Source organism: Coregonus lavaretus, assembly GCF_964263955.1.
Source record: "Coregonus lavaretus genome assembly, chromosome: 39".
NCBI classification, from domain to species: Eukaryota; Metazoa; Chordata; class Actinopteri; order Salmoniformes; family Salmonidae; genus Coregonus; species Coregonus lavaretus.
The window spans coordinates 22,273,707-22,294,058 of NC_140026.1; the positions used below are offsets into that span (position 1 = coordinate 22,273,707).

At 45.8% G+C, this 20,352-nt stretch overlaps 1 protein-coding gene across 5 annotated transcripts in view; it reads right to left on the reverse strand.

Annotated features, from left to right (window-relative positions):
• The window catches only part of nrxn2b (neurexin 2b), an 863,757-nt gene that overhangs the window by 441,210 nt on the left and 402,195 nt on the right, over positions 1–20,352 (reverse strand). For all 5 annotated transcript variants that reach the window (XM_084156410.1, XM_084156411.1, XM_084156413.1 and 2 more), the window contains 4 exons: positions 11,011–11,449; positions 9,288–9,671; positions 7,305–7,508; positions 4,201–4,227 (listed from right to left, as the gene is read on the reverse strand). In XM_084156410.1, coding sequence (XP_084012536.1) covers positions 4,201–4,227; positions 7,305–7,508; positions 9,288–9,671; positions 11,011–11,449 — 1,054 coding nt within the window. The remainder of the gene's footprint in view (positions 1–4,200; positions 4,228–7,304; positions 7,509–9,287; positions 9,672–11,010; positions 11,450–20,352) is intronic.

The window sequence follows — 20,352 nt, forward strand, 5'->3', positions numbered from 1 at the left end:
ATATTTAAAACGTTGCTTGTTAGTGGGACCAATACTTTACATGTTGCGTTTATATTTTTGTTTAGTGTACACTCCTTACCTATTCAGCCTATACTGTATACAACACTTGTTTTTCACTACCCATGCTAGTATCTGTTTCTCAATCACTGTGCTATGAAGCGGATACCCTCTGTGTTATGAAGCGGATGCCTTCTGTGTGATACTGTGTGATACAGGGGAATGCGGAGTCGTGACTCAGAGCTCAGCGCAGGGCGATACACACACAGAGGTGTTACAGCATACAGGTGACACACGCACTGACAGATACAGAGTCTATAAGTTCATGTGCCCCTGTGTGTGTGTGAGAGAGTGCAAACAGCTCTCTTCAGTGTGTGTATATGTGCGTATGTGCCTACGCTCTACTGTGAATGTGTGTGTGTGTGGGATCTTGTGTGTGTGTGTGCAGGTGGACGGACCAAAGGGCGTGACATTTACAGGGGGGTCTTGAGAGCGCCACATTGCTCGCCATATGTCACGACACATCTCATCCCAGAGTGCTGTAAGGTGGTGAAATATCACCCTCCATACTGATACAGCAGTTTAACCACTGACCTAACCCGGCTGGCCGACAGGCTAACCCTAATTCACTTCCTATAAAATCAAACTAAGGCTGCGTTTACACATTTCAATTTTTTGCCACTAATTGGTCTTTTAACCAATCAGATCAGATCTTTTGCCTATAATTGGGTAAAATATAATAATTGGGCTGCCTGTGTAAACGCAGCTTCAGTGGGTTACCAGATATGACTAAGGGGCAGAATATGACCACAATTCACATAGGGAGTAATTGGCATACAGTGGGGGAAAAAAGTATTTAGTCAGCCACCAATTGTGCAAGTTCTCCCACTTAAAAAGATGAGAGAGGCCTGTAATTTTCATCATAGGTACACGTCAACTATGACAGACAAATTGAGAGAAAAAAATTCCAGAAAATCACATTGTAGGATTTTTAATGAATTTATTTGCAAATGATGGTGGAAAATAAGTATTTGGTCACCTACAAACAAACAAGATTTCTGGCTCTCACAGACCTGTAACTTCTTCTTTAAGAGGCTCCTCTGTCCTCCACTCATTACCTGTATTAATGGCACCTGTTTGAACTTGTTATCAGTATAAAAGACACCTGTCCACAACCTCAAACAGTCACACTCCAAACTCCACTATGGCCAAGACCAAAGAGCTGTCAAAAGACACCAGAAACAAAATTGTAGACCTGCACCAGGCTGGGAAGACTGAATCTGCAATAGGTAAGCAGCTTGGTTTGAAGAAATCAACTGTGGGAGCAATTATTAGGAAATGGAAGACATACAAGACCACTGATAATCTCCCTCGATCTGGGGCTCCACACAAGATCTCACCCCGTGGGGTCAAAATGATCACAAGAACGGTGAGCAAAAATCCCAGAACCACACGGGGGGACCTAGTGAATGACCTGCAGAGAGCTGGGACCAAAGTAACAAAGCCTACCATCAGTAACACACTACGCCGCCAGGGACTCAAATCCTGCAGTGCCAGACGTGTCCCCCTGCTTAAGCCAGTACATGTCCAGGCCCGTCTGAAGTTTGCTAGAGTGCATTTGGATGATCCAGAAGAGGATTGGGAGAATGTCATATGGTCAGATGAAACCAAAATATAACTTTTTGGTAAAAACTCAACTCGTTGTGCTTGGAGGACAAAGAATGCTGAGTTGCATCCAAAGAACACCATACCTACTGTGAAGCATGGGGGTGGAAACATCATGCTTTGGGGCTGTTTTTCTGCAAAGGGACCAGGACAACTGATCCGTGTAAAGGAAAGAATTAATGGGGCCATGTATCGTGAGATTTTGAGTGAAAACCTCCTTCCATCAGCAAGGGCATTGAAGATGAAACGTGGCTGGGTCTTTCAGCATGACAATGATCCCAAACACACCGCCCGGGCAACGAAGGAGTGGCTTCGTAAAAAGCATTTCAAGGTCCTGGAGTGGCCTAGCCAGTCTCCAGATCTCAACCCCATAGAACATCTTTGGAGGGAGTTGAAAGTCCGTGTTGCCCAGCGACAGCCCCAAAACATCACTGCTCTAGAGGAGATCTGCATGGAGGAATGGGCCAAAATACCAGCAACAGTGTGTGAAAAGCTTGTGAAGACTTACGGAAAATGTTTGACCTGTGTGATTGCCAACAAAGGGTATATAACAAAGTATTGAGAAACTTTTGTTATTGACCAAATACTTATTTTCCACCATAATTTGCTAATAAATTCATAAAAAATCCTACAATGTGATTTTCTGCATTTTTTTTTCTCATATTGTCTGTCATAGTTGACGTGTACCTATGATGAAAATTACAGGCCTCTCTCATCTTTTTAAGTGGGAGAACTTGCACAATTGGTGGCTAACTAAATACTTTTTTTCCCCACTGTACCGTATTCTGCGTCCAAAATGGCACCCTATTCCATTTAGGGCTCTAGTCAAAAGTAGCCATTTGGGACGCAGTGGGTTACAGGATATGACTAAGGGCAGAATTTGAGTCACATAAGGAGTAATTGGCATACAGGCTATATCATTAGAATATGTGATATATAGCAGAAATATGATTGAATCTGAGCTGAGTAGAACAAGTTGAGCTTCCACGGGCTAATCAACTTCTTTCGATGTCTTAGGGAAAATAACCTGGATAGTTATTTCTGTGTTCTCTCAAATTACTGTACTATCATTCCTCTCCTGAACTCACACTTTCCAGAAACGTGATTCACCATAAATAGGCTATTCTGCTATTTATTGAGAGATGGCTGTGTGTGTCTGCCCTCTGCTGGAATAGAACTAACACTTCTTCTAAACCCATTTCCAGAAATACACTCTACTTCATGTGTTATTGTGCCATCTAGTGTTGGGTTGGTTGCATGTTGTGTTCAAACCCTGGCAGGGATTATTTGAATGTGTGTCATGCAGCAGCAATAGAGTAAATGACACTATTCATCATCTGACTCTGCCAGTATGCTTGTAGAAATGGCATGAACATATTTATGCTCTGCGTATGTGGAATGATTGTAGCACAGAAAAATATAGATACATACAGATACTTGTAAAAAATGTATACATTTGTGCACTCAATGACAGACATACAAACAGGCAGACACGAACAACATACACACAAAGCAGGTTTCTCATTTGACATAGTTGGGGCTGCACTTACTTCGTCTGCTGACATTTTAACAGTGACAGTTTGCTGTCATTCTCTCACCCTGCGCTGAAATGCATTAGTTTATTCTCATAAATATGTCTGACTACTCTAGGGGGCTGTGCCCTCAATGGAGTTGCCATTGAACCCAGTCCTCTGGGCCCACCAGTCGTTTCGCATTATGTATTCTATCTCCAGCACACCTACAACGAATAAACTCATCAGCATGCCCCTGTTCATTTGAATCAGGTGTGCTGGTGTTGGAATACATCAAATATGTAAAAGGACTCGTCCCAAGGACTGGGTTGGCAAGGGCTGCCACAGACTGTCTGAACACAATAGCTGTGTCTGAAATGGCACCCTATTCACCATATAGTGCAATAGCTAGCCCTATGGGCCCTGGTCAAAAATAGTGCACTATAGGGGAATAGGATGCAATTTCGGACACACCCAATGTCCCCAATACAGAGGAGCTTTACCTGTGTGTACAGTCAGCTATGGGTGAGATCTAACAACTGTACAGTCATACGAACACCCAATAGTAGGTGTGAATTCACCAGTGTTGGAGTATGTGAGCAGAGAAAGTGATAGGGTGTAGATTGGAAAGGGAAAGGATAGAGATATTCCTACAAAGCTATTACTGAAATGAGTAGGAGGGAATAAAATGAAACTAACAGTCAAAAGGACAACAATGGGAGAAATAATTGAAAGAAGGAAATGGGAGAGGGGATTGATAAGAAAAATATATAATGGAATGGAAAAGGAAAATCCTAGTGTAGTCTCAGAGGGAGAATAAATAGGACAGAATGATAAGATAGGGTATTGTAAAACCAAAGAGAATTGATTAAAAAGAGAGATAGCTAAGCGAGAGATATAGTAATAGAGTTGTACTTTTATGAAGTAAGGAGAAAGGCAGCATTTATGAGGGACACATTACACAGAAGACAGTGGCACAATCAGTAGAATAGTGATATAGTCGTAAAAATGCATATAAACCACTTACTGAGGTTACAGTCTATCCTGATACAATCTGGCGGGAGAGAGAGTGAGATGGTGAGATCAAATCAAATAAAGAGAGAGGAGAGAGAAGAAAAGAGAGAGAGAGATAATAACATTTTACATCCTTCAAGGTACATTCTGCAGACAACCAGGCATTTTGCTAGGGGCCACCATCCGGGGACAGAGCTACGAGTCAGGATCACCCTTTTCCTTTCCACACCTCCGTCATCATCCCCCCATCATCCACCCCTCCCTCCATCCACCCTTCAAAACCCACCCAGTCCCAATGCGCTACAGAAGGCAAGCTATTCACTCAATCATTGGTACAATGAAGCTCTATAACACTGTAGGCCTACTTGGTGGCACTCCATGGCAAGGGAACAAAGCCCATTCAATAAGCTGAGGATGATAAATGTACATTATAGATTGATCAGATTCTTGATATCTTGTGCTAGATAGACAAAGAATACATAAGGAACACGTACATCAAGGTCATAAATTCTACATGTATGACATCATGTGTGCGATTGAACGTAGAAATAATGGATATAGCTCACAGATAAGTCGTCTTTGATCGAAATGCATTGTGTTAGTAGATTTGGAGAGACAGATAGTCATCCACCAGATCAGACACGGACATGTTAGTCCAAGTGAGAGTCATTGATTATTAAGTGTATTCATTATTCCTATTCCCTATAGTGGCTTTTATCAGAAATGGGTTAACCGAGTGCAAACAATGGCTTCCTGGCTATGTGATTGTGGGTTAGAAACAGCTTGCCTTTTGTAGCCCCTTGGGTATGGAAACCAACAGCCGCAATATTAGGAAAGGGTGATCTGCACACTCCAGCCACAATAAGCCAAGTGCACACACCTATATCAGGATATGCTATAATATTCTAGATATGCTAGAATATGCTATACAAACATTAACTCAGCTTTATTCTACACAGGTTTCTCTGAAATGCATGTCTTCTGATAGCACATTGTAAAATGGTGGAGCTCTATTATAGAGTTAGTATTCTCTTCTGCCCTCTGGTGGCGACAGGCTGCGTGTGCATGTGGCTGTGGCTGAGGTGTGGTCTCGAGCCGTCAACCGCTACAGAATAGTGGACTCAAACAGCCATGGACCAGGCTCACTGTTATTGGGATTCTGTGGCTGATACTATACTTAAAAGCTAATGTTTCATTCCTCAATGACAAAATAACCTAATGAAAAATAAGATTGTCCACAGCTTGTGTGAGTGCGGTCAATGTGATTGTGATTGAGTTTGAACTAAAGAACAACATGTATTACTATTTACACATGTGTCTAGGTCACAGACTGCAGAATGATCAATTAAACCAAATAATTGTATATTGATCATCTGATCATGCAGTGTCCCTGTACACTGTTTCATATTGATCAGTTAACTAATCTTTAATTATTTTAGGGGAAATGGTAAGCAGTCCTCCTCTGGTTCTAAAACGATTCCACCTCCAACTGAGACAAAATTAATTTCCTCTAAACTAGCTATGAATATAAATGTTGATGTGGATATGACACCTCTGGGTATGGTGTGATTTGGAGACGTTTGGGAGCGAGCTAAGCAGAAATTAAGAAGAGGAACTAGGGAAGGGTGTTCGGTAAACTATTATCTGGCTCATTTGGACACATTAGCGCTATGGATTAGCATTTATCCTCATTAGCTAAGATAAACGATGTGTTTAGCGGGGGCTGATTGTTCTGGGCCAAGGTGGACCTGGGTCTGTGTGTGGGTCCTTTGGCACAGGGCTGAGCAGCATGGCAAAGGCAGAGTCAGCGACATCACAGGATGTGTGTGTGTGTTGTGTGTGTGTTGTGTGTGTGTGTGTGTGTGTGTGTGTGTGTGTGTGTGTGTGTGTGTGTGTAGCTGTGGGACAACCCTGGGCTGTGAGCCGGTCTCTCTGACTGTTTGATCCGAGGGCCGCAGACATACAGGCCATTGAAGGGATGAAAAGTTCCATCTTCTGAGCCTTGGCCAGGTGAGAGATGAGAGATGAAAGATGAGAGAGAGAGAGAGAGAGAGAGAGAGAGAGAGAGAGAGAGAGAGAGAGAGAGAGAGAGAGAGAGAGAGAGAGAGAACAAAGAGAGTGGAGAGAAACTTTGACTGTGATAGGGAAATGGAGAAAGTCAGAGAGAGAGGGGGAAGTAAAGAGTGTTAGAGAGAGAGAGAGAGAGAGAGAGAGAGAGAGAGAGAGAGAGAGAGAGAGAGAGAGAGAGAGAGAGAGAGAGAGAGAGAGAGAGAGAGAGAGAGAGAGAGAGAGAGAGAGAGAGAGAGAGAGAGAGAGAGAGAGAGAGAGAACAAAGAGAGATGAGAGAAACTTTGACTGTGATAGAGAAATGGAGAAAGAGTCAGAGAGAGAGGGGAAGTAAAGAGTGTTAGAGAGAGAGAGAGAGAGAGAGAGAGAGAGAGAGAGAGGAGAGAGAGAGAGAGAGAGAGAGAGAGAGAGAGAGAGAGAGAGAGAGAGAGAGAGATGAATGGAATGGATACGGTGTGGCATTATTGGAGGAACAATCCTCTCCTCTACCACCTCATGTCTCTAAGTCGGTGGCCCACACTCCTGTATCCCAGGATGCACCTGGGCCTTGTTTTTCCCCCACTCCTGCTTTGAGCGCTCTCCCTTCAAGAGATGGAGCGTAAAGCAGTGGGCACCGTTATCAGTGCCATAGGTCACAACAATCTGCCAGGAGTCCAAACTATAGACAAAGGCTTAGTGCTGTAGGGTAATATGTTTCTGTATCACTGCCTTCCAGTCTCTTTATTTTTTGTACTCATCTAGAACAATGTCAGAGTAGTATATGGACCGTTATAGCTTTACCATTCTCTATAGTACCCCCTACTGGAGGAGTGTGTGAACAACTAAACCCCTTTATCTTCAGGCTAGTGGTCTCTCCGCAGGGACCACGGGAGAAACAGAACCAGGGGTAAGCAGAGGGGGTACAGGAGTAGATCTACCCAGGGAGGCAGAGACTGGAGACAGGCTTGCAGTAACAGACAAAGGCTCAGGTTTAGGGGGTGGAGATGGAGCTTGACAGAAGGGGCACGAGAATGGGGTTGCCAAGGTCATGGTGGGGTTGCCATGGGTTACCTAGGTTGACGGTCAGCTTGACCCTGCCACCATCCAGCTCTAGCCGCAGGGTGTCGGCGGACTCTTTGGAGGTGGTGGCCATGAGGAGGCCGAAGGCCCGTTGGGACATGAACCTTAGCACCACGTCCTCTGCCTCAGTGTGCATGGTGCCTGGGATGATGATCTTCAGGTACATGCTGCCGTCGTAGCTCAGCACCGTCGCCTCTGTAAGGGGGTGGAGGTATGGGAAAAAATGCAGAAGCAGACACACATTAAGATACAGACAGACAGACGCACACACATACATGAACAAGAGAATCAGAGAATAGAGATCAGTATACAGTATTAGATTAACCAATACACATTGACACCCAGTGCGGAAAGGACATCCAAGGTTAGCAACGTGTCTTTACTAGAAACTAGTGAAACCAACTCTAACACAAACAATAGCAGATATATTTTAGATGCATTGACATCATCATAGACATGTTCAGAAAAAACAATGAATGCACCCCCTGAGGCTGACTAGATAACTTCTGAAGAGTTGCCTAAGGAGGGCAGTGTATGTGGGTCAACACATGTCGCCATGGGCTCGGCTGATTCACCATGACTGCGTACTTGCCTTTTATTTTAGATGCATATGGTTGGGAGCACAAACCAAATACTGTATGCTGCTACTGGTTAGGCCACTGAAATCCACTGTAACACATAGCATATCGCTTTTTGGCAAACAACTACTTTCTGTTAAATGAAATAGCAGAAGGTTAGTTTATTGAAGACCAAGTCCCACACTACTCACACACAAATATTGGTCAAACTTGTGGCAGCCAAGCATAACTCTCTTTCACGCCCTTGCAGTATTAGATAGCCACACTAGATGGCAGGGAAGCACCATGAAAAACACAGCTGGCCCATTTGAGAAACAAAAACATAGAACTAAACTGGTACCGAATGACTGCTCTTTCGAAATAAAGACATAAATACTTCAGGTTAGTTTCCAATCTCACTGGATTATTGAAGACCAAGTCCCACACTACTCGTACACAAATATTGCATTAGGCCACACTGGTCAGAGCGTTGGGCCAGTAAACGACAGGTCGCTGGTTCGAATCCCCGAGCTGACTAGGTGAACAAATCTGTCGATGTGCCCTTGAGCAAGGCACTTAACCCTAATTGCTCCGGTAAATCGCTCTGGATAAGAATGACTATGTGACTTGTGACAACCAAGCATAACTCGCTTTCACGCCCTTGCAGTATTAAATTGCCACACTAGATGGCAGGGAAGCACCACGAAAAACATAGCCGGCCCATTTTAAGAACAAAAATATTACACTAAACTGTCTTTCACTTCGTAAACTGTCCATTACACGTAAATCCTTCACTTCCTCCACTGCCTTAATTTCAATCCAGACTCTCTATTGTGTCGTTACCTTTGATAGGCCTACAACACAACATCCCTAAATTGTGTATTAATTTCACCTCAAAGGAGATGTTACCACTTTCCTTTGATGCTATGACACAACAAACAGCCTACAGCGAATTATAATGGATTAGACACACGTAGCCGCTAGCAGGTTGCATCACCCCCAGACAGACAGACAGACAGACAGAGAGAGCAGCCTTGCACCACCTGGATGTGTGTGACAAGCCCAGATGGTGACAGTAAGCATCGTCGCTCAACCGAGCTCCCCAAGCCTCACCCAACCTCCCAGCAGTTCAGTCAGCTAGCTTCCCTTCCCTGCCAAGCCAACGCAGGCTCCTTCAAATGTCCTTTTACCACACTGCAGCTGGTTGATGCTTTAGAGTAGCACAGGGGTAAGTTAATATGGTCTTATTGTCTAAGCCTATTATGATTAGGTTTAACTTGCTGGCTATAATAACACTTGTAAGCATGAAACCAAATCTAACTTAATCTCCACCGCCTGCCACCAAATGTCCCCATCGTGTTTTGTCACCACCTGTTCCCCACTCCTCCCCTTCCCCAGTCTCCCTGTTTCTCCTCACCGATTTCACAGTTGCTGCCCAGGTAGCCGGTGCCGGTGCAGTCGCATATGTAGCGGTTCCATCCCTCTTTACACAGGCCTCCGTTCCCACAGGGGGTGCTGCTACACCTTTTCTGAAGCTCGCGGGTGCAGAAGCTGCTAACGCCCGGGCAGCTCTGGATCTCGGCCAGGCGGCGCACGTCGCGGCTCTTGCCGTCGATGAAGAGGTCGCGGACGCAGCCCACGTAGCCGTAGTTGAGCAGGGCGGTCCAGACCTCGGGGGGCAGCACCAGGTCAGAGCGGGCCTCGGGGAGACCCCCCAGGAACATGTCGCTGTCCAGGTCCAGGATCTCACTGCCCTCGTTGGAGTTGAAGGGGATACTGCGGCTGTTCACCGAGATGGAGCCTGGGATAAAGAGGAGGAGAGAGGTGAGATGAGGGGTATATGCATCATGTCAAGTGTGTACAGTGCTCAATTGAATGTCACTGAGAAAACAGTAAGGTGCCAAAATGTTTTTCTTTCCAGCAAACATCCTTTCAGAAATTAAAAGTAATCCAAGAAGTAATCATCAAGTTTTTCAAAACGTCACCAATTACAGTTACAGTTTTCTTTTGTAGTCAGATTCCATGCAACTGATAACATGTATTCAGTTACTCCCCAACCTTGAGTGTGTACTGTATGTGTGTGTCACAGGAGGCTGCTGAGGGGAGGACGGCTCATAATAATGGCTGGAATGGAGTGAATGGAATGGTATCATGTGTTTGATGTGTTCGATACCATTGATTCCGTTCCAAACATTACTATGAGCCGTCCTCCCCAATTAAGGTGCCAGCGGCCACCTGTGGTGTGTGTAAATGTAGCTGAAGCATTAGGCAAGATAATGTGTGTTAGTAAGGCTGTTTACATGTTGGTACTCTTCTGTTTGCGTGCAAGTGTGATTGAGTGCATGGGATTTTGTGTGTGTGTGACCGTGGTTGAGTGTATGTTGAATGAGAGTGCTTTTGTATGTTCTTGTGTGTTTGTGTTGTGGCTATAGTCGGTTGAGTGGAGGGGAAACAACCCAGAAAAATGCAGCGTGGATGAGAGTGGATGAGACCTGGGTTCTTCTTGTGGCACCCGGCTATGATTTACGACTCACTCTTAATTGTCTATTAAAAAGCAATTACAGGAGGGGCAGGAGTGTGATCAGAGAGACTCCCTATAGTAACACGGCATGCACACACGCACAACACACACACAAAAACATAAGTGCCTATGTGAAAGCATGCATGCATCATGCACACCCCTCAGGGGATGGTACGAGAAGAGATGGATATGACAGGACTGAGAGAGAGGTGGGAGGAGGGGGTGGAGAGGTGTGTAGGAGAATGCTTTTAGACAGGGCTGAAACACAGGAAGATCATCCAAATATTCATAGCCTGTACACGTGTTCTCTATAAAATAAAGTACTTCAGAAGCACAGGAGGCCAGTGCCACCTTAATTGGGGAGGACGGGCTCATAGTAATGGCTGGAACAGAATTAATGGAATGGTCTCAAATACATCAAACATGGTTTCTATGTGTTTGATACCATTCCATTCACTCCATTCCAGCCAATATTATGAGCCGTTCTCCCCTCAGCACCTCCTGTGTAGAATATACACAGCTGTATATATGCAATAGTTTACAAGTGTGTACATTGGACTTCATCAGAACCATAACATTAGGAAGGTATTGTTACACAGCTCCATGTTCATATCCTCACCTTTCCTTCCTTCCCTCTGGAAGTCCACATGGCACCACTCCCCGTCGTTCACCTTCTTATTACTCGTCTTCAACTTGATACTCCCCGACCCCATGTCCATGAGCAGGTAGAGAAACCCATCCATCAGCTCCATAGCAAAGTAGTCTGACTTCATGTCTCGACCCGGCTTCTGCTCTTTAGGACCCTGGGGGCGACCGTGGCTGAACAGCAGCAGGCCGCTGGGTTCTGTGGTGCGGAAGTCGAAGGAGATAGAGCCTGTTTTCTTGGTGTTCCACTTGGGCAGGGCGATGAAGGACTCGGGGGACTCGAAGGTGACGGGGTCCAGGGCGGCCACGTCCTCGCAGCGGAAGACAAGATCTCCGTTCAGGCTGATCTTAGGGTCCCGCTCGATGGCTAGCCGGGAGAGTTCTAGCTTGAAGTCGTTATTCTTGTACACCACCTACAGGGAAAGGGGGAAGGCGATAGAGACATTTTGGGTTTTAGTATGGTCAGCTAATGTTTAGGTTAATGTTCACATTATGTATGCTATGTTAGCAATCATAGACACAACATGAATTTGGGAAAGACAAAAATGATGCATACAAAGGCTAACTGCCTACTTTTATATTGATAGGTTTTGACATTGACACATGCGTCAGGGACTTTCAATGTGAATAAAATTAATGTAAGACAAACTACTCTTTGAATACCGATACCGTCTAGCCTTCTTTGGATTTCTCGGAAAGACAATGTATTCATACAGTTTACACTGCCTTACTATTCAAAACTCCCTTCACATTGAATTTAGCATCTCAAGATCCATTATGCTACAGAGTCACTGTCATTTTCAAATGACTAACCATAGACTTTAAAAGAAGTGCAGCGTTTGTTTGTGTGAATGTGTGATTCATAGTTTAGCAAACTCAATTATTCACAACAGCATTCTTGGAGATATCAAGACGCAGGATGAAAGGAATAAATTAACAGTAGATGTCTACAGACATTAAGCTAAAAGTCTGCATTCTCGTGTGTGCATTCATGATATAGTCGGTGCTAAAACTCTGGATAGTTTCTTAAGCTGTCTTCAGGTGTGTTTCTTTCCTGCAGTTTTTTCTGACAGGTCCATACACTATCCTGATGGCTGTCATCGGAGGAATGGTGTTAGCCGCCCTGGAAAGGTGGCACACTGTGAAACCACTGAAGTGTGCGAGAACACCACTTTTAGAGGGTGAGAACACACTCCGGAGAGCACACACACTCACAAACAGAAATGTGCACATACGCAGGCTCGCAGACGCACACACAAGCCCAAAGTTATTGTAGAGGAGTGTTAGAAAGGTTGCCATTCCCAGCACAGGCTCCCATTTCTTTTTTCATCTCAAGGCAGTGCAGAGGTACTGCAAAGCCCGCAACAAAAATGGACCAGCTGAAATCTCACGGTTCACTGAAATGTTTTTAACATGAGAACTGGGGAGTGCCTCAACTCACTTCTCCCATTTCAACATATAATACAAGCGGCACTGCAAAAGCTGCACATCTCTGCTTCCCCTTTCCTCCATACTGTGACTCCACTTGTAAAGCTGACATATTTTCCATCATGACTGCAGGCTTGGCTAACTCATTGAGCGTTTGAATGAGCCTGCCCGGAGCGCTAGGCAGGGTTTGCACTTCTATTGATATTCTATTGATTGCATTGCACCAGACATATCTCAAGCAAACCCAGCCAAAGTATTTGATAAACAACAAATACTACTTGAACACAGGTCTGAACTCCGGTAGCTAAACTCCTGAGGTTCTACCCTGTGGACCTCACATTTTTGTCATTAGGATGGATTAGCGGCGCTAATAATCCGTGCTAACTCTTCTTTGGCAGTCGACAAACCAGCCACAGTGATCGGACTCAACTCATGGTGTTACATAGAGAGTGAGGGAGGAGGGGGAGGATGAGAAAGAGGGAGAGGAGAAAGTGGGCGAGGAGGAGGATGAGATGCTGCAGTCCCTCAAAAAAAGGAACGGGTTAATTGCTGGTATTGTGATATCTGAGATGCCAGAGGGAGGTCCTTCGACCTCATGGCTTGGTTTTTGCTCTGACATAAACTGTCAACTGTGGGACCTTATATAGACAGGTGTGCCTTTCCAAATCATGTCCAATCAATTGAATTTACCACAGGTGGGCTCCAATCAAGTTGTAGAAACATCTCAAGGATGATCAATGGAAATGGATGCACCTGAGCTCAATTTCAAGTCTAATAGAAAAGGGTCTGAATACTTATGTAAAAAAGGTATTTCTGTTTTTTATTTTTAATACATTTGCAAACATTTCTAAAAACCTGTTTTCGCTTTGTCATTATGGGATATTGTGTGTAGATTGATGAGGATTTTAAAAAATGTAATCAATTTTAGAATAAGGTTGTAAAGTAACAAAATGTGGAAAAATACTTTCCGAATGCACTGTATGTTGACGACATTACAATATAGTAAGTACATGAGCGGTAATCAAATTTTAGATTAACTTTAGAGAGTTTAGAGGTAAGACAGCAATAATGTTTAGATGGATACAGAAGGCTAAGTTCCTGTAATAAGATTGGCAGTTTTTTTCTATTTTCTGATGTTATTTAACAACTTTTGCCAAAAGGCACAGGGACACGTTTTCTGTAGGAATAACTTTGGGGGCGCGCCCTAGGCAGAATGTCTGTCTGAACCGATGGCGTATATCGGCTTATGCTTTTCACTGTTCTCACGGCTAGCACTAGCGCTGGGCCATTCGTCTCCTTCAGGGTGACTGGATTGATTTGTTTTGTCATTGAGAAACTCGGACAGCCTAAGCAGCGCTGCAGTCAGCCTGGCCCAGACATAATCACTTTCACTGATGCTCTCAGGGGCTGAGGACGTCGGATGTGCGTGTGTGTGTGTGGGGAGGTATGTGTGTGTATGTGTGTAGATGTGTGTGTGTATATGTGCGTGTGTGTGTGTGTGTGTGTGTGTGTGAGAGAGGAAGAGAGAGTGAATGGAGGAGGTTGTTGGCCATAATTGTATATAATTGTATTGTGGGTTTGTTTATTGGGGGGTTGTTGCAGGTGTGAATGTTAATTTCTGTTTCGGAGCAGGGTCATTTTTGAAAAGGAATAATTATTTTGCTGACACTATTTGTTGTAGTTGACATACAGGTGCAGTACTTCAACAGTATTCAACAGCTACTTCATCTACTGTTTTCACTTCTCAGGTCAGGAGGAGGACAGGGAGCAAGAGCAGCAAACAAGACAGAAGTAATCACCAACTCCTGCAAATTAGTGTTTCTCTGTTACTCACAAGCAAACTCACACACACAGACTCAAACACACACCACACAAGCACACACCTTTGCGCGCGTGCACACACACACACACACACACACACACACACCTGACTAATTTCCCATTGTGGAGAAGATATGAATTGGGTAGACTGCCCGCTGAGGTGCCTGTGTAAAATATGTCAAATGAGGGCGGGAGAGAGAAGAGAGTTCGGGAGATCCTATCATTCTACCAAGGTGAGGCTCACATGGAGTTGCGGAGAGATAGAGAGGGAATAGGGAGGTGGGGAGAGATAGGGAGGAGAGGGGGGTGCATTCTGCTTGTTTGGGAATCAGTCGAAGAAATACATTTTTAATTTGGCTGTCAAAGCTGGTGTACCAGCAACATTGGAATATACTTAATTACACAAATGCCTGGAGAGAGAGAGGGAAGAGAGAGGGAGATGAGGGATAGGAGGGTGTGAAAGAGAATGATAGCAAGTTGACATGTAGAGAGAAGGAGAGGTAGCAGAAGGGAAGACAGATGGTAATATCGGGGAAAAGAGTGAACAACACTGGAGAGGTAGACATGGTGAGATGTATACATTAAAAATAGCTAGCTAGCGGGTAGCAACACCGCAGCCACTGCTAGCTGGCCAACTATACCAGCTAGCAGTACTGTAGCAACTAAATACATTTCAACAGAACGATTTGATTAGTGTAAAGTTAGCTAGCTACATAGTTGTCTTGGTATCAAAGACAAAGGTGTAGTATAGAGAAACTATCGAGGTTAGCTAGCCAGCTACATTTTCAAACAGTCAACACCGCAGCCACTGCTAGCTAGCCAACATTACCAGCTAGCAGTACTGTATAATTTTAGTCAATGAGAATTTTGCAAGGTAAGCTTCACTTTCTGAACATTCGAGATGTGTAGTCCACTTGTGTAGCTAGCATGACTGACTTTGTGCTAGCTAGCCAACGTTTAATTACTTCTGCGTTATGAAAGGAACTAGACACGGACATGAATGATCCATTGGTAGTTTGTTGTAACCAAGTATTGGTGCTAAACCGTGTGTTATTGGATGCTAGCATGCTAGTTAGCTATGGCGTCATAGGATATGGTGCCCTGGGCAGTTTTCACAGAAGAATACTGTACCAAGTTAGCTAGCTGAATAAACTAAGTTAGTCTATTCCTGGAAACATTGAACTACTGTAGATTACAGCAATTATAATTTCTAAAGTGGAAGTTGGAAGAGTTGTATTTGAGTGTTTCAGTGAAAGGTTAGTGAGGGAGGCCTCGCTTCCCCAGATGTTTAGTTAATTTAATTCCGATCTCCTTTGCATTAGTGTAGCCTTTTCTGTAGCCTGTCAATCCTTGTTCTCTCCTCTCCGCACAGGCTATACAAACGCCTCACACCGCGTGGCTGCTGCCTCTCTAACCTGGTGGTCCCTGCACGCACGACCCACGTGGAGTTCCAGGTCTCCGGCAGCCTCTGGAACTGCCATTCTGCAGCCAACAAGGCAGAGTTCATCTCAGCTTATGTTACCCTCCAGTCCCTCGACTTCTTGGCGCTGACGGAAACATGGATTACCACAGAAAACACTGCTACTCCTACTGCTCTCTCCTCGTCTGACCATGTGTTCTCGCATACCCCGAGAGCATCTGGTCAGCGGGGCGGTGGCACAGAAATCCTCATCTCTCCCAAGTGGACATTCTCTCTTTCTCCCCTGACCCATCTGTCTATCTCCTCATTTGAATTCCATGCTGTCACAGTCACTAGCCCATTCATGCTTAACATCCTTATCATTTATCGCCCTCCAGGTTCCCTTGGAGAGTTCATCAATGAGCTTGACACCTTGATAAGTTCCTTTCCTGAGGATGGCTCACCCCTCACAGTTCTGGGTGACTTTAACCTCCCTACGTCTACCTTTGACTAATTTCTCTCTGCCTCCTTCTTTCCACTACTCTCCTCTTTTGACCTCACCCTCTCACCGTCTCCCCCTACTCACAAGGCAGGCAATACGTTTGACCTCATCTTTACTAGATGCTGTTCTTCTACTAATCTCACTGCAACTCCCCTCCAAGTCTCCGACCACTACTTTGTATCCTTTTCTCTCTCGCACTCCTCCAACACTACTCACTCTGCCCCTATTCAGATGGTAATGCGCCGTCGCGACCTTCGCTATCTATCTCCTGCTACTCTCTCCTCTTCCATCCTATCATCTCTTCCCTCTGCTCAATCCTTCTCCCTCCAATCTCCTGATTCTGCCTCCTCAACCCTCCTCTCCTCCCTTTCTGCATATTTTGACTCTCTATGTCCCCTATCCTCCCGGCCAGCTCGGTCCTCCACTCCTGCTCCATGGCTTGACAACTCATTGCGAGCTCACAGAACAGGGCTCCGGGCAGCCGAGCGGAAATGGAGGAAAACTAGACTCCCTGCCGACCTGTCATCTTTTCACTCCCTCCTCTCTACATTTTCTTCCTCTGTTTCTGCTGCTAAAGCCACTTTCTACCACTCTAAATGTCAAGCCTCTGCCTCTAACCCTAGGAAGATCTTTGCCACCTTCTCCTCCCTGCTGAATCCTCCTCCTCCCCCTCCCTCCTCCCTCTCTGTGGATGACTTCGTCAACCATTTTGAAAAGAAGGTTGACGACATCCGATCCTCATTTATTAAGTCAAATGACACCGCTGGTCCTGCTCACACTGCCCTACCCTATGCTTTGACTTCTTTCTCCCCTCTCTCTCCAGACGAAATCTTGCGACTTGTGACGGCCGGCCGCCCAACAACCTGCCCGCTTGACCCTAACGACAAAGCCTATTCCCCCTCAGGAGACTGAAAAGATTTGGCATGGGTCCTCAGATCCTCAAAAAATTCTACAGCTGCACCATCGAGAGCATCCTGACTGGTTGCATCACTGCCTGGTATGGCAACTGCTTGGCCTCCGACCGCAAGGCACTACAGAGGGTAGTGCGTACGGCCCAGTACATCACTGGGGCCAAGCTTCCTGCCATCCAGGACCTCTATACCAGGTGGTGTCAGAGGAAGGCCCTCAAAATTGTCAAAGACTCCAGCCACCCTAGTCATAGACTGTTCTCCCTGCTACCGCACGGCAAGCGGTACCGGAGTGCCAAGTCTAGGTCCAAAATACTTCTCAACAGCTTCTACCCCCAAGCTATAAGTCTCCTGAACAGCTAATCATGGCTACCCAGACTATTTGCACTGCCCCCCCACCCCATCCTTTTTACGCTGCTGCTACTCTGTTAATTATTTATGCATAGTCCCTTTAACTCTACCCACATGTACATATTACTTCAACTATCTCAACTAGCCGGTGCCCCCGCACATTGACTCTGCACCGGTACCCCCCTGTATATATAGCCTCCCTACTGTTATTTTATTTAACTTCTGCTCTTTTTTTGTTAAAAATAAATGCACTGTTGGTTAAGGGCTGTAAGTAAGCATTTCACTGTAATGTCTGCACCTGTTGTATTCGGCGCATGTGACCAATACAATTTGATTTGATTTGATTTGATAACCCCGTCTCTCTTCTCCAGACCGTTTCCGGAGACCTTCTCCCTTACCTCACCTCGCTCATCAACTCATCCTTGACCCCTGGCTATGTCCCTTCCGTCTTCAAGAGAGCGAGAGTTGCACCCCTTCTCAAAAAACCTACACTCGATCCCTCTGATGTCAACAACTACAGACCAGCATCCCTTCTTTCTTTTCTCTCCAAAACTCTTGAGCGTGCCGTCTTTAGCCAACTCTCTTGCTATCTCTCTCAGAATGACCTTCTTTATCCAAACCAGTCAGGTTTCAAGACTGGTCATTCAACTGAGACTGCTCTTCTCTGTGTCACGGAGGCTCTCCGCACTACTAAAGCTAACTCTCTCTCCTCTGCTCTCATCCTTCTAGACCTATCTGCTGCCTTTGATACTGTGAACCATCAGATCCTCCTCTCCACCCTCTCCGAGTTGGGCATCTCCGGCGCGGCTCACTCTTGGATTGCGTCCTACCTCACAGGTCGCTCCTACCAGGTGGCGTGGCGAGAATCTGTCTCCGCACCACGTGCTCTCACCACTGGTGTCCCCCAGGGCTCAGTTCTAGGCCCTCTCCTATTCTCTCTATACACCAATTCACTTGGCTCTGTCATATCCTCACATGGTCTCTCCTATCATTGCTACGCAGACGACACACAATTCATCTTCTCCTTTCCCCTTCTGATAACCAGGTGGCGAATCACATCTCTGCATGTCTGGCAGACATATCAGTGTGGATGACGGATCACCACCTCAAGCTGAACCTCGGCAAGACGGAGCTGCTCCTCCTCCCGGGGAAGGACTGGCCGCTCCATGATCTCGCCATCACGGTTGACAACTCTGTTGTGTCCTCCTCCCAGAGTGCAAAGAACCTTGGCGTGACCCTGGACAACACCCTGTCGTTCTCCGCTAACATCAAAGCGGTGACCCGATCCTATAGGTTCATGCTCTACAACATTCGCAGAGTACGACCCTACCTTACACAGGAAGCGCACTCCTAATCGAGGCACTTGTCATCTCCTGTCTGGATTACTGCAACTCGCTGTTGGCTGGGCTCCCTGCCTGTGCCATTAAACCCCTACAACTAATCCAGAACGCTGCAGCCCGTCTGGTGTTCAAACTTCCCAAGTTCTCTCACGTCACCCCGCTCCTCCACACACTCCACTGGCTTCCAGTTGAAGCCCGCATCTGCTACAAGACCATGGTGCTTGCCTACGGAGCTGTGAGGGGAACGGCACCTCCGTACCTTCAGGCTCTGATCAGTCCCTACACCCAAACGAGGGCATTGGGTTCATCCACCTCTGGCCTGCTGGCCCCCCTACCTCTGCGGAAGCACAGTTCCCGCTCAGCCCAGTCAAAACTGTTTGCTGCTCTGGCACCCCAATGGTGGAACAAGCTCCCTCACGACGCCAGGACAGCGGAGTCACTCACCACCTTCCGGAGACACTTGAAACCCCACCTCTTTATGGAATACCTGGGATAGGATAAAAGTAATCCTTCTACCCCCCCCCCCCCCCCCCCCAAAAAAAAGGCATGCAAACACACACCACACGTCCACAGCGTTATCTAGGACCAATAAAACAAGGTAAACTAAGTGTATCTCTAAAAGACTCTGGTCCTCTCTGGCTCCGACTCTTCTTTTCCCTCATCCTCCTTTTCCCTCATCCTCCTTTTCCCTCATCCTCCGTTTTCCTCTTCCTCTCATTTTTTACTCATCCTCTCCATCCTTTTCACCCTCTGTTTCTCTCCCTATGTTTCTCTCCCTCTGTTTCTCTCCCTCTGTTTCTCTCCCTATGTTTCTCTCCCTATGTTTCTCTCCCTATGTTTCTCTCCCTATGTTTCTCTCCCTCTGTTTCTCTCCCTCTGTTTCTCTCCCTATGTTTCTCTCCCTATGTTTCTCTCCCTCTGTTTCTCTCCCTATGTTTCTCTCCCTCTGTTTATCTCCCTATGTTTCTCTCCCTATGTTTCTCTCCCTCTGTTTCTCTCCCTCTGTTTCTCTCCCTATGTTTCTCTCCCTATGTTTCTCTCCCTCTGTTTCTCTCCCTATGTTTCTCTCCCTCTGTTTCTCTCCCTATGTTTCTCTCCCTCTGTTTCTCTCCCTATGTTTCTCTCCCTCTGTTTCTCTCCCTCTGTTTCTCTCCCTCTGTTTCTCTCCCTCTGTTTCTCTCCCTCTGTTTCTCTCCCTCTGTTTCTCTCCCTATGTTTCTCTCCCTCTGTTTCTCTCCCTATGTTTCTCTCCCTATGTTTCTCTCCCTCTGTTTCTCTCCCTCTGTTTCTCTCCCTCTGTTTCTCTCCCTCTGTTTCTCTCCCTATGTTTCTCTCCCTCTGTTTCTCTCCCTCTGTTTCTCTCCCTATGTTTCTCTCCCTCTGTTTCTCTCCCTCTGTTTCTCTCCCTCTGTTTCTCTCCCTCTGTTTCTCTCCCTCTGTTTCTCTCCCTCTGTTTCTCTCCCTATGTTTCTCTCCCTCTGTTTCTCTCCCTCTGTTTCTCTCCCTCTGTTTCTCTCCCTCTGTTTCTCTCCCTATGTTTCTCTCCCTCTGTTTCTCTCCCTATGTT